The sequence below is a fragment of the Hyla sarda genome, chromosome 10 (assembly GCF_029499605.1).
Source record: "Hyla sarda isolate aHylSar1 chromosome 10, aHylSar1.hap1, whole genome shotgun sequence".
In the NCBI taxonomy this organism is placed as follows: Eukaryota; Metazoa; Chordata; class Amphibia; order Anura; family Hylidae; genus Hyla; species Hyla sarda.
The window spans coordinates 139,645,167-139,659,785 of record NC_079198.1 but is presented as its reverse complement, the minus strand read 5'-3'; the positions used below and the strand labels follow the sequence as shown (position 1 = coordinate 139,659,785).

Sequence of the window (14,619 nt, the reverse complement as noted above, 5' to 3'; positions counted from 1 at the left end):
TACCTGGCTTCACTGGTCCCCTTCTTGGTCAGCGCCTGTATTCCTGCACCCCTGAAGCTTTCGCCTCTGCATTTCTGCCGATTCCAGGAAGGCTGCAGACCCAGTTCACTATACTACAAGCGCAGATCCTTGTTGTGTGGGAATTTGCACAACCTGGCAGGGTGAGCCTTCATTTTTACCCTCCCTTCCCACGCACCTGTGATCCCGTTGATTCTCCACAAGGGAGCGCCTGTTCTTCTTTTGTTTTACTAGGCATTATGGGGGAGATTTATCAAAACCTGTCCAGAGGAAAAGTTGCTAAGTTGCCCGTAGCAACCAATCAGATCGCTTCTTCCAGTTTTGAAAAGGCCTCTGAAAAATGAAAGAAGTGATCTGATTGGTTGCTATGGGCAACTCAGCAATTTTCCTCTAGACATGTTTTGATAAATCTCCTCCTATAACTTAAAGGGGTACTCCACCCCTAGACATCCCCTATCCAAAGGATAGGGGATAAGATGTCTGATTGCGGGGGTCCTACCGTCGGGACCCCTGCGACTCGGCTGTGGCACCTCATACATCCGATGCACAGAGTGAATTTCGCTCTGTGCCGGATGACGGGCGATGCGGGGCCGAGGCCTGTGGCGTCACGGCCATGCCCCATCAATGCAAGTCTATGGGATGGGGCATGACGGCCTTCACACCCCCTCCAATAGACTTGCATTGAGGGGGCATGGCCGTGATGTCACGAGTCTTCGGTGCTGCACCCAACGCTCTAAATGAATGCCTAGCTGCGGGACCCCTGCAATCAGACATCTTATCCCCTATCCAAAGGATAGGGGATAAGATGTCTAGGGGTGGAGTACCCCTTTAAGTTATAGGAGGAGATTTATCAAAACCTGTCTAGAGGAAAGTTGCTGAGTTGCCCATAGCAACCAATCAGATCACTACTTTCATTTTTCAGAGGCCTTTTCAAAACTGGAAGAAGCGATCTGATTGGTTGTTATGGGCAACTCAGCAACTTATCCTCTGGACATGTTTTGATAAATCTCCCCCATAATGCCTAGGAAAGTGCACAAATTCCCATTGAACAAATGGGAATCTATTACGGAATTCCACCGGATCGTAAATTACAGTGTGGACTGTGCAGCAAAAATTTTTGAAATCAATGGGTGACTGCTGCAAGAGGAATCCGCCCAGAATTTTCTCTGGGAGGAATTTGCATAGTGTGAACAGGCCTTTAGTACCCACCAGTGCCAACCTACTGCCCCTCTGTAAGTAATGGAAGGAAGGATGGATAGAAGTGCTGGGCCCTGTACACCCTGGGTAAAGGGATGTGAAGAGGAACTCCTGGGCCCTAATGCCGAATCTCTTCTGTATATGCTCATTATTATATTTGATATCTTCTGTATATCCTGTACATTATCATATATTCTGTACATCATTTTATCTCCTGTATATACTCATTATTATATTTTATATCTTCTGTATATTCTGTATATTATTATATCTTCTGTATATTCTGTATATTATTTTATCTTCTGTATATCCTGTACATTATCATATATTCTGTACATCATTTTATCTCCTGTATATACTCATTATTATATTTTATATCTTCTGTATATTCTGTATATTATTTTATCTTCTGTATATACTCATTATTATATTTTATATCTTCTGTATATTCTGTATATTATATCTTCTGTGTATTCTGTATATTATATTTTCTGTATATTCTGTATATTATTTTATCTTCTGTATATTCTCATTATTATATTTTATATCTTCTGTATATTATATCTTCTGTATATTCTGTATATTATTTTATCTTCTGTATATTCTGTATATTATCATATATTCTGTACATCATTTTATCTCCTGTATATACTCATTATTATATTTTATATCTTCTGTATATTCTGTATATTATTTTATGTTCTGTATATTCTGTATATTATTTTATATTCTGTATATTATTATATCTTCTGTATATATTCATTATTATATTTTATATATTCTGTATATTCTGTATATTATTTTATGTTCTGTATTTTCTCATTATTATATTTTATATCTTCTGTATATTCTGTATATAATATTTTCTGTATATTCTGTATATTATTTTATCTCCTGTATATTCTGTATATTATTTTATGTTCTGTATTTTCTCATTATTATATTTTATATCTTCTGTATATTCTGTATTTTATATCTTCTGTATATTCTGTATATTATTTTATCTTCTGTATATTCTGTATATTATTTTATCTTCTGTATATACTCATTATTATATTTTATATCTTCTGTATATTATATCTTCTGTATATTCTGTATATTATTTTATCTTCTGTATATACTCATTATTATATTTTATATCTTCTGTATATTATATCTTCTGTATATTCTGTATATTATTTTATCTCCTGTATATACTCATTATTATATTTTATATCTTCTGTATATTCTGTATATTATTTTATGTTCTGTATATTCTGTATATTATTTTATATTCTGTATTTTCTCATTATTATATTTTATATCTTCTGTATATTATATCTTCTGTATATTCTGTATATTATATCTTCTGTATATTCTGTATATTATTTTATCTTCTGTATATTCTGTATATTATTTTATCTTCTGTATATACTCATTATTATATTTTATATCTTCTGTATATTCTGTATATTATTTTATGTTCTGTATATTCTGTATATTATATCTTCTGTATATTCTGTATATAATTTTATGTTCTGTATATTCTGTATATTATTTTATATTCTGTATTTTCTCATTATTATATTTTATATCTTCTGTATATTCTGTATATTATATCTTCTGTATATTCTGTATATTATTTTATCTTCTGTATATACTCATTATTATATTTTATATATTCTGTATATTATCTCCTCTTCTGTATGTAAATGTTGATTGTTCTTATGTGTTTGGCCGCAGGTTCCTGAATCAGTTTGTTCAAAAGAATGTGAGAAAGGAGAAAGACGAGTGCAGACGGGGTCGTTTTCTTGCTGTTTCGACTGTATTTCTTGCCCAGAAATGACTTTTGTCAACCAGAGCGGTGAGATATGTTTGTCCCCATATAGTCCTATACTTGTCATGTTATGTTAGTGTATATATATATATATATATATATATATACATATGGAGCCCTGATTGATTTTAGTCTCACTCGCACACGTCTCTTGTGGAACAAGGATTCTCTCAGATCTCCATATGTACAGTCCTAAATCTAAACCTTCCAGTAACTTAATGCCGTTATTTTTCCCCCCAAAATATAGTCTTATACCTAATGATCCATAAGTGCAGATATCAACCACTAGTCCATTGCCAAATGGCAAGTCACTAAGTATGGTCTATTTTTTATGGAAGGAAACAAAGACTCATCGGGGACACATTGTCAAGTGAATTGAAAATGGGGAGCGTCCCAAAAAAGTGTATTTACACCATTATCCAATGCTCTGCTTATATTAATTGTATTTACACCTTTATCCAATGCTCTGCTTATATTGAGTGTATTTACACCATTATCCAATGCTCTGCTTATATTGAGTGTATTTACACCATTATCCAATGATCTGCTTATATTGAGTGTATTTACACCATTATCCAATGCTCTGCTTATATTGAGTGTATTTACACCATTATCCAATGATCTGCTTATATTGGGTGTATTTACACCATTATCCAATGCTCTGCTTATATTGAGTGTATTTACACCATTATCCAATGCTCTGCTTATATTGAGTGTATTTACACCATTATCCAATGCTCTGCTTATATTGGGTGTATTTACACCATTATCCAATGCTCTGCTTATATTGAGTGTATTTACACCTTTATCCAATGTTCTCCTTATATTGAGTGTATTTACACCATTATCCAATACTCTGCTTATATTGAGTGTATTTACACCTTTATCCAATGTTCTCCTTATATTGAGTGTATTTACACCATTATCCAATGCTCTCCTTATATTGAGTGTATTTACACCATTATCCAATGCTCTGCTTATATTGAGTGTATTTACACCATTATCCAATGCTCTGCTTATATTGAGTGTATTTACACCATTATCCAATGCTCTGCTTATATTAATTGTATTTACACCTTTATCCAATGTTCTCCTTATATTGAGTGTATTTACACCATTATCCAATACTCTGCTTATATTGAGTGTATTAACACCTTTATCCAATGTTCTCCTTATATTGAGTGTATTTACACCATTATCCAATGCTCTCCTTATATTGAGTGTATTTACACCATTATCCAATGCTCTGCTTATATTGAGTGTATTTACACCTTTATCCAATGTTCTCCTTATATTGAGTGTATTTACACCATTATCCTATGTTCTCCTTATATTAATTGTATTTACACCTTTATCCAATGCTCTGCTTATATTGAGTGTATTTACACCATTATCCAATGCTCTGCTTATATTAATTGTATTTACACCTTTATCCAATGTTCTCCTTATATTGAGTGTATTTACACCATTATCCAATACTCTGCTTATATTGAGTGTATTTACACCATTATCCAATGCTCTGCTTATATTGAGTGTATTTACACCATTATCCAATGCTCTGCTTATATTGAGTGTATTTACACCATTATCCAATACTCTGCTTATATTGAGTGTATTTACACCTTTATCCAATGTTCTCCTTATATTGAGTGTATTTACACCATTATCCAATGCTCTGCTTATATTGAGTGTATTTACACCTTTATCCAATGTTCTCCTTATATTGAGTGTATTTACACCATTATCCTATGTTCTCCTTATATTAATTGTATTTACACCTTTATCCAATGCTCTGCTTATATTGAGTGTATTTACACCATTATCCAATGCTCTGCTTATATTAATTGTATTTACACCTTTATCCAATGTTCTCCTTATATTGAGTGTATTTACACCATTATCCAATACTCTGCTTATATTGAGTGTATTTACACCATTATCCAATGCTCTGCTTATATTGAGTGTATTTACACCATTATCCAATGCTCTGCTTATATTGAGTGTATTTACACCATTATCCAATACTCTGCTTATATTGAGTGTATTTACACCTTTATCCAATGTTCTCCTTATATTGAGTGTATTTACACCATTATCCAATACTCTGCTTATATTGAGTGTATTTACACCTTTATCCAATGTTCTCCTTATATTGAGTGTATTTACACCATTATTCAATGCTCTGCTTATATTAATTGTATTTACACCTTTATCCAATGTTCTCCTTATATTGAGTGTATTTACACCATTATCCAATGCTCTGCTTATATTGAGTGTATTTACACCATTATCCTATGATCTGCTTATATTGAGTGTATTTACACCATTATCCAATGCTCTGCTTATATTGAGTGTATTTACACCATTATCCAATGCTCTGCTTATATTGAGTGTATTTACACCATTATCCAATGCTCTGCTTATATTGAGTGTATTTACACCATTATCCAATGTTCTCCTTATATTGAGTGTATTTACACCATTATCCAATGCTCTGCTTATATTGAGTGTATTTACACCTTTATCCAATGCTCTGCTTATATTAATTGTATTTACACCTTTATCCAATGTTCTCCTTATATTGAGTGTATTTACACCATTATCCAATACTCTGCTTATATTGAGTGTATTTACACCATTATCCAATGCTCTGCTTATATTGAGTGTATTTACACCATTATCCAATGCTCTGCTTATATTGAGTGTATTTACACCATTATCCAATGCTCTGCTTATATTGAGTGTATTTACACCTTTATCCAATGCTCTGCTTATATTGAGTATATTTACACCATTATCCAATGCTCTGCTTATATTGGGTGTATTTACACCATTATCCAATGTTCTGCTTATATTGAGTGTATTTACACCATTATCCAATGCTCTGCTTATATTGAGTGTATTTACACCATTATCCTATGCTCTGCTTATATTGAGTGTATTTACACCATTATCCTATGTTCTGCTTATATTGAGTGTATTTACACCATTATCCAATGTTCTCCTTATAATGAGTGTATTTACACCATTATCCAATGCTCTGCTTATATTGAGTGTATTTACACCATTATCCAATGCTCTGCTTATATTAAGTGTATTTACACCATTATCCTATGCTCTGCTTATATTGAGTGTATTTACACCATTATCCAATGTTCTGCTTATATTGAGTGTATTCACACCATTATCCAATGCTCTGCTTATATTGAGTCTATTTACACCATTATCCAATGCTCTGCTTATATTGAGTGTATTTACACTATTAGCCAATGATCTGCTTATATTGAGTGTATTTACACCATTATCCTATGTTCTCCTTATATTGAGTGTATTTACACCATTATCCAATGCTCTGCTTATATTGAGTGTATTTACACCATTATCCTATGTTCTGCTTATATTGAGTGTATTTACACCATTATCCAATGTTCTGCTTATATTGAGTGTATTTACACCATTATCCTATGTTCTCCTTATATTGAGTGTATTTACACCATTATCCAATGCTCTGCTTATATTGAGTGTATTTACACCATTATCCTATGTTCTGCTTATATTGAGTGTATTTACACCATTATCCTATGTTCTGCTTATATTGAGTGTATTTACACCATTATCCAATGCTCTGCTTATATTGAGTGTATTTACACCATTATCCAATGCTCTGCTTATATTAAGTGTATTTACACCATTATCCAATGTTCTGCTTATATTGAGTTTATTTACACCATTATCCAATGTTCTGCTTATATTGAGTGTATTTACACCATTATCCTATGTTCTGCTTATATTGAGTGTATTTACACCATTATCCTATGTTCTGCTTATATTGAGTGTATTTACACTATTATCCAATGATCTGCTTATATTGAGTGTATTTACACCATTATCCTATGTTCTCCTTATATTGAGTGTATTTACACCATTATCCAATGCTCTGCTTATATTGAGTGTATTTACACCATTATCCTATGTTCTGCTTATATTGAGTGTATTTACACCATTATCCAATGTTCTCCTTATATTGAGTGTATTTACACCATTATCCTATGCTCTGCTTATATTGAGTGTATTTACACCATTATCCAATGCTCTGCTTATATTGAGTTTATTTACACCATTATCCAATGCTCTGCTTATATTGAGTGTATTTACACCATTATCCAATGCTCTGCTTATATTGAGTGTATTTACACCATTATCCAATGCTCTGCTTATATTGAGTGTATTTACACCATTATCCTATGTTCTGCTTATATTGAGTGTATTTACACTATTATCCAATGCTCTGCTTATATTGAGTGTATTTACACCATTATCCAATGTTCTCCTTATATTGAGTGTATTTACACCATTATCCTATATTCTGCTTATATTGAGTGTATTTACACTATTATCCAATGCTCTGCTTATATTGAGTGTATTTACACCATTATCCAATGCTCTGCTTATATTGAGTGTATTTACACCATTATCCAATGTTCTGCTTATATTGAGTGTATTTACACCATTATCCTATGCTCTGCTTATATTGAGTGTATTTACACCATTATCCAATGCTCTGCTTATATTGAGTGTATTTACACCATTATCCAATGCTCTGCTTATATTGAGTGTATTTACACCATTATCCAATGCTCTGCTTATATTGAGTGTATTTACACCATTATCCTATGCTCTGCTTATATTGAATGTATTTACACCATTATCCAATGCTCTGCTTATATTGAGTGTATTTACACCATTATCCTATGCTCTGCTTATATTGAGTGTATTTACACCATTATCCAATGCTCTGCTTATATTAATTGTATTTACACCATTATCCAATGCTCTACTTATATTGAGTGTATTTAAACACTTATCCAATGTTCTGCTTATATTAATTGTATTTACACCATTATCCAATGCTCTGCTTATATTGAGTGTTTTTACACCATTATCCAATGCTCTGCCTATATTGAGTGTATTTACACCATTATCCAATGCTCTGCTTATATTGAGTGTATTTACACCATTATCCTATGTTCTGCTTATATTGAGTGTATTTACACCATTATCCAATGCTCTGCTTATATTGAGTGTATTTACACCTTTATCCAATGCTCTGCTTATATTGAGTGTATTTACACCATTATCCAATGTTCAGGCTTATATTGAGTGTATTTACACCATTATCCAATGCTCTGCTTATATTGAGTGTATTTACACCATTATCCAATGTTCTGCTTATATTGAGTGTATTTACATCTTTATTCAATGCTCTGCTTATATTGAGTGTATTTACACCATCATATAATGCCAATAATATGTCTTACAGATCTCTACACCTGTCAGCCTTGTAGATCCGATCACTGGTCGCCCGTGAAGAGTGACATCTGCTACCCCAGAACCTTAGAATATCTTCCATGGACGGATCCCTTGTCCCTCGTCCTTCTTATAATCGTCACTTTGTTGCTGATACTTATTGTGGCGATTGCTGCGATATTCGTTGTGAAGCTCGATACCCCAGTAGTGAAGTCAGCGGGGGGCAGGATGTGTTTGCTGATGTTATGTTCCCTGGCATGCTCCTGTTGCACCCTCTATTGTTATTTCGGTAGGCCCGGGGTGGTCACATGTCTGGTGAGACAACCCGTCTTCTCCATCAGCTTCACCGTTTGCTTTTCCTGCATTGTGGTCCATTCATTCCAGATCGTCTGCATCTTTAAAATGGCCACGCACATGCCCAAAGTGTATGACATGTGGGTGAAGAGGAACGGCTCGGATATCTTCATCGTGGTCAGTACCGCCGGTCAGGTCCTGATCTGCATCGTCTGGATGGTGGTCAAGCCGCCTTTGCCCATTGAAGATTATGCCACGTTCCCTGACCAGATCATCCTAAAGTGCTCGGAGACGGCCTCCGTGGGCTCTGTGGCTCAGATCGCTTACATTGGTCTCCTTAGTATGTTGTGCTTCACCTTCTGTTACATGGGGAAAGACTTACCAGACAATTACAACGAGGCCAAATGTATCTCCTTCAGTTTGTTGGTCTACTTCTTCTCCTGGATCGCGTTCTTCACCACCTACATCATCTACCAGGGGAAGTACATAGAGGCTGTCAACGTGGCTGCCGTATTAGTCAGTGTGATGGGGATTCTTATTGGCTACTTTACTCCAAAATGTTGCATTATTCTCTTTACACCAGAACTCAACACTACTGAGCATTTCCAGACGGCCATTCAGAACTACACCAAGAAACAATCTGCGGCTGACTAGGATGCCCGCTGGTTTTTCCCATATGGGGGAGTATGGTGGGTGAGGCACATGGGTGACATGTCCTGGGACCTCCATTAGCACACTCCTCTGACCTGCTGTCAGTCACCAATAGCATGGATATTGTATACACTGCTCACTCACTCCCGCCCCCCATATGTCAGAAAAATATGGTCCCCTAATGATCCCTTCCAGCTGAGAGAGGTGGCTGTCATGCTCATGGTTGTCTCTTTTGAAGACCAAGGGATGTGGCTGTTTCTGTACTTCCTGGTGATTTCAGTTTCAGTCAGGTGGGCTGCAGGTCCCAGAGATAAGAAGGGACACACCACAAAATAGTTTTTGCCAAGGCACCTTAAAGGGGTTGTCTAGTGAAATTAACAACCTTTGTACGGTGTCATAAGTATAATAAAATAACTTCACATCATGTCTTCCCTCCTTCCAACATGGAACTAGACCAGGGATGTGAATGGGGAGCTGATAATACTGCTCTTTATATTTATGACTCATTAGATAAGGCAGCAGGGAGCCCATTCTGTAAGAAACAACTGTGACTGAGAACATCTTTCTGCTGCCTTATCTAATGAGTGATAAATCTAATGAGCAGCTCCTCCTTCACATCCCAGGGCTAGTCCCTTTCTGACAGGAGGTGAGGGAGCAGAAGCTCTCAGCTTTCAGAGGGTAATAACTTTGGCAACAATCCTTTATACTGCTATCCTTGTGGTGTAAACCTTTGCCCAATATCAGCTTTATTTCGGAATAACTAGATTGGGCAGAACGTTTCAGTTTCCAAACATGATGGTAGAAGAGTCAGTGGTCCGACTCTATAGGGGGGGATAGTTATAGATATCATAATCTATCAAGATTCTATGAGGCTCGTCTTGTATTTGTGACTGTAAACAGCTGAACATACGGTTTTGGATATGAATATGACTATATATATCTGTAGGTAATCTTTGTATTTTTTTTATCCAGTATTATGTATAAAGATATAAAGATATTATAAGACATCTTCTGAGTGTTTGTGAAGAAATTAGATTTTTTTCAGCTTTCATCTATGTGCAGAAATATCAATCTTCCTATGAACAATAAAACACTCTGTGATTTTTGGATTGCACTTTTTTTTTGTACATCTCAAAGTGTGGTGGAGGTGGGGGGCGGGGGGGTCCTCCTCTCCTGGGGAATAGGGGTGGGCCTGACCTTGCCCTAGTCAGTCAGAGCTTGGCCTATGTAAGTGCACATCTTGCTCCTCTACTCTGTTATTCTTCCTAAGTGGACTAAAATTTAGCCAGCCTAGGTACTGCTTATGTCAGGCATACCTCCAACAAATAGGCCACCTTGTCACTTGTCCTGTCAGCAACAAATTAATTCCTGAGCCTAACCCAAGTCCCGCTGTGAGGATAATCTCCACTTCTGCATTTCTTCAAGCATGGATGAGCTGTACCTTTTCTTTCCTTTCTTTCCATTTAATGATTTCTCTAGTGGCCTCTGGCCGGACCGGAGTCAGACAAGTCAGTGAAGACTTTTCCTAAACATAACAGTAAGTAGAGGGGAGTCCTTTATTTCCCCACAATCAAATTTGTTAGATCTTACATCTGTCTACACCAGTGTTTCCCAACCAGGGAGCCTCCAGCTGTTGCAAAACTACAACTCCCAACATGCCCAGAGAGCCTTAAAGCACAGGCAGACAGGACATTCAGCGCCCTGTTCTGAAATTGAAGTGAGTCCCAGAATTCAGCCCCCCATGATCAGACACTCATACCCTACCCCAGTGTTTCCTAATCAGGGTGCCTCCAGCTGTTGCATGAAATGTCACAGAGACATGTGAAAAGTTTTGATCGTTTAGGGTCTTGGTACTGAGACCAGTAGACAATCAGTAGATCGAGTCGAGAAAAGCACATTCTTAAACCCCTAGCTCAGTGTTTCCCACCCAGAGTGCCTCCAGCTGTTGCAAAACTACAACTCCCAGCATGCCCGGATAGCCGTAGGCTGTGGCAGCCTATAGCGCCCGACGTCTTCTTTATTGGCGCAGAATCCCACTTGTCAATGTCAATTACAAGCTACAAAGTAGTCCTGGAAATATAAAGCGGACGCACAGCAGCATCTAGTGTCTCCTTATGATACTGCAGCCTCTGTATTTTAGCTACCAGATATCTGTCAATCATGGGCGTGGCGGTTGCTATGGAGTTGAGGGATGGGGAAAAAAGATGCAAATACATAGAATAGCCGCCTCCCATAGGCATGAATGGAGGGGGCGTGGTGTGATGAGGGGGTGTGGCCATGACATCACCATCACGGCCTCCAGCACTGAGCGTTCTGAACAAAATGTCCAAAATGCTGGAGCATCGGAGTACCCCTTTAAACCTTTGGTTATGGTGGGCTCGGCCGCAAGTTGGTGCCATGAAACTTGTGGCGTGGACTGTTGGTTCCCCCATGATGCTCAGCTCCCAGGCTATGTTCCTCATCTACCCCTTTCCTGGTTACGCATCTTTACTAAATAAATAAAAATGTTATAAATAAAAAAATAATAATAAAATGTATTAAAATATGAAGCAAATTTGTAAACAGTGTTAAATATAAAATATATACATTTAAAAAAAATTCTGGGCACTTTGGGCCCCTTAGTACCAATTAATCCTGATATAAACTCCACAGCCTGAGTATTGTTACTGACCAATAGCAGCAGGATAATGCCCCACGTCACATGACATCATCACATACAGGACAATGAGGTCACATGACATCATCTCATACAGGACAATGAGGTCACATGACATCATCTCAGGCAGGACAATGAGGTCACATGACACCATCTCATACAGGTCAATGAGGTCACATGACATAATCTCATAAAGGACAATGAGGTCACATGACATCATCACATACAGGACAATGAGGTCACATGACATCACCACATACAGGACAATGAGGTCACATGACATCATCAAATACAGGACAATGAGGTCACATGACATTATCTCATACAGGTCAATGAGGTCACATGACATCATCTCATACAGGTCAATGAGGTCACATGACATCATCTCATACAGGACAATGAGGTCACATGACATCATCTCATACAGGTCAATGAGGTCACATGACATCATCACATACAGGACAATGAGGTCACATGACATCATCTCATACAGGACAATGAGGTCACATGACATCATCAAATACAGGACAATGAGGTCACATGACATTATCTCATACAGGTCAATGAGGTCACATGACATCATCTCATACAGGTCAATGAGGTCACATGACATCATCTCATACAGGACAATGAGGTCACATGACATCATCTCATACAGGTCAATGAGGTCACATGACATCATCACATACAGGACAATGAGGTCACATAACACCATCTCATACAGGACAATGAGGTCACATGACATCATCTCATACAGGTCAATGAGGTCACATGACATCATCACATACAGGACAATGAGGTCACATGACATCATCACATACAGGACAATGAGGTCACATGACATCATCTCATACAGGACAATGAGGTCACATGACATTATCTCATACAGGTCAATGAGGTCACATGACATCATCTCATACAGGTCAATGAGGTCACATGACATCATCTCATACAGGACAATGAGGTCACATGACATCATCTCATACAGGACAACGAGGTCACCTGACATCATCAAATACAGGACAATGAGGTCACATGACATCATCACATACAGGTCAACGAGGTCTCATGACATCATCTTATACAGGACAATGAGGTCACATGACATAATCACATACAGGACAATGAGGTCACATAACACCATCTCATACAGGTCAATGAGGTCTCATGACATCATCTTATACAGGACAATGAGGTCACATGACATAATCACATACAGGACAATGAGGTCACATGACATCATCTCATACAGGTCAATGAGGTCACATGACATCATCTCATACAGGACAATGAGGTCACATGACATCATCACACACAGGTCAACGAGGTCACATGACATCATCTCATACAGGACAGTGAGGTCACATGACATAATCACATACAGGACAATGAGGTCACATGACACCATCTCATACAGGTCAACGAGGTCACATGACATCATCTCATACAGGACAACGAGGTCACATGACATCATCAAATACAGAACATTGAGGTCACATGACCATCTCATACAGGACATTGAGGTCACATGACATCATCTCATACAGGACAATGAGGTCACATGACTTCAATGGCCTCCACAGTCACCAGATCTCATCCAATAGATCACCGCTGGGATGTGGTGGAACCGGAGATTCTCATTATGGATCCAAGAAATCTACAGCAACTGTGTGATGTCATCGTGTCCATATGGAGGAACTGTGTGATGTCATCAAGTCCATATGGGGGGAACTGTGTGATGTCATCATGTCCATATGGGGGGAACTGTGTGATGTCATCATGTCTATATGGGGGGAACTGTGTGATGTCATCATATCTATATGAAGGAGCTGTGTGATGTCATCATGTCCATATGGGGGGAACTGTGTGATGTCATCATATCTATATGAAGGAACTGTGTGATGTCATCATGTCCATATGGGGGGGAACTGTGTGATGTCATCATGTCCATATGAAGGAACTGTGTGATGTCATCATGTCTATATGGAGAACTGTGTGATGTCATCATGTCAATATGGAGGAACTGTGTGATGTCATCATGTCCATATGGGGGGAACTGTGTGATGTCATCATGTCTATATGGAGGAACTGTGTGATGTCATCATGTCCATATGGGGGGAACTGTGTGATGTCATCATGTCTATATGGAGGAACTGTGTGATGTCATCATATCCATATGGAGGAACTGTGTGATGTCATCATGTCCATAGGGAGGAACTGAGTGATGTCATCATGTCCATATGGAGGAACTGTGTGATGTCATCATGTCTATATGGAGAACTGTGTGATGTCATCATGTCCATATGGGGGGAACTGTGTGATGTCATCATGTCAATATGCAGGAACTGTGTGATGTCATCATGTTCATATGGAGGAACTGTTTGATGTCATCATGTCCATATGGAGGAACTGTGTGATGTCATCATGTCCATATGGAGGAACTGTGTGATGTCATCATGTCTATATGGAAGAACTGTGTGATGTCATCATGTCCATATGGAGGAACTGTGTGATGTCATCATGTCTATATGGAGGAACTGTGTGGTGTCATCATGTTCATATGGAGAACTGTGTGATGTCATCATGTCCATATGGAGAACTGTGTGATGTCATCATGTCCATATGGAGAACTGTGTGATGTCATCATGTCCATATGGAGAACTGTGTGATGTCATCATGT

At 37.5% G+C, this 14,619-nt stretch overlaps 1 protein-coding gene across 2 annotated transcripts in view; it reads left to right on the top strand.

The window, feature by feature from the left end:
• The window catches only part of TAS1R1 (taste 1 receptor member 1), a 59,398-nt gene that overhangs the window by 30,169 nt on the left and 14,610 nt on the right, over nucleotides 1-14,619 (top strand). Inside the window, exons 5-6 of one of the 2 annotated variants that reach the window (XM_056542821.1) lie at nucleotides 2,938-3,058; nucleotides 8,352-10,374. In XM_056542821.1, the coding sequence (XP_056398796.1) occupies nucleotides 2,938-3,058; nucleotides 8,352-9,286 (1,056 nt within the window). In that variant the 3' untranslated portion in view covers nucleotides 9,287-10,374. Of the gene's footprint in view, nucleotides 1-2,937; nucleotides 3,059-8,351; nucleotides 10,375-14,619 lie in introns of those variants that run through there. The other variant, XM_056542822.1, reaches the window with a different exon arrangement.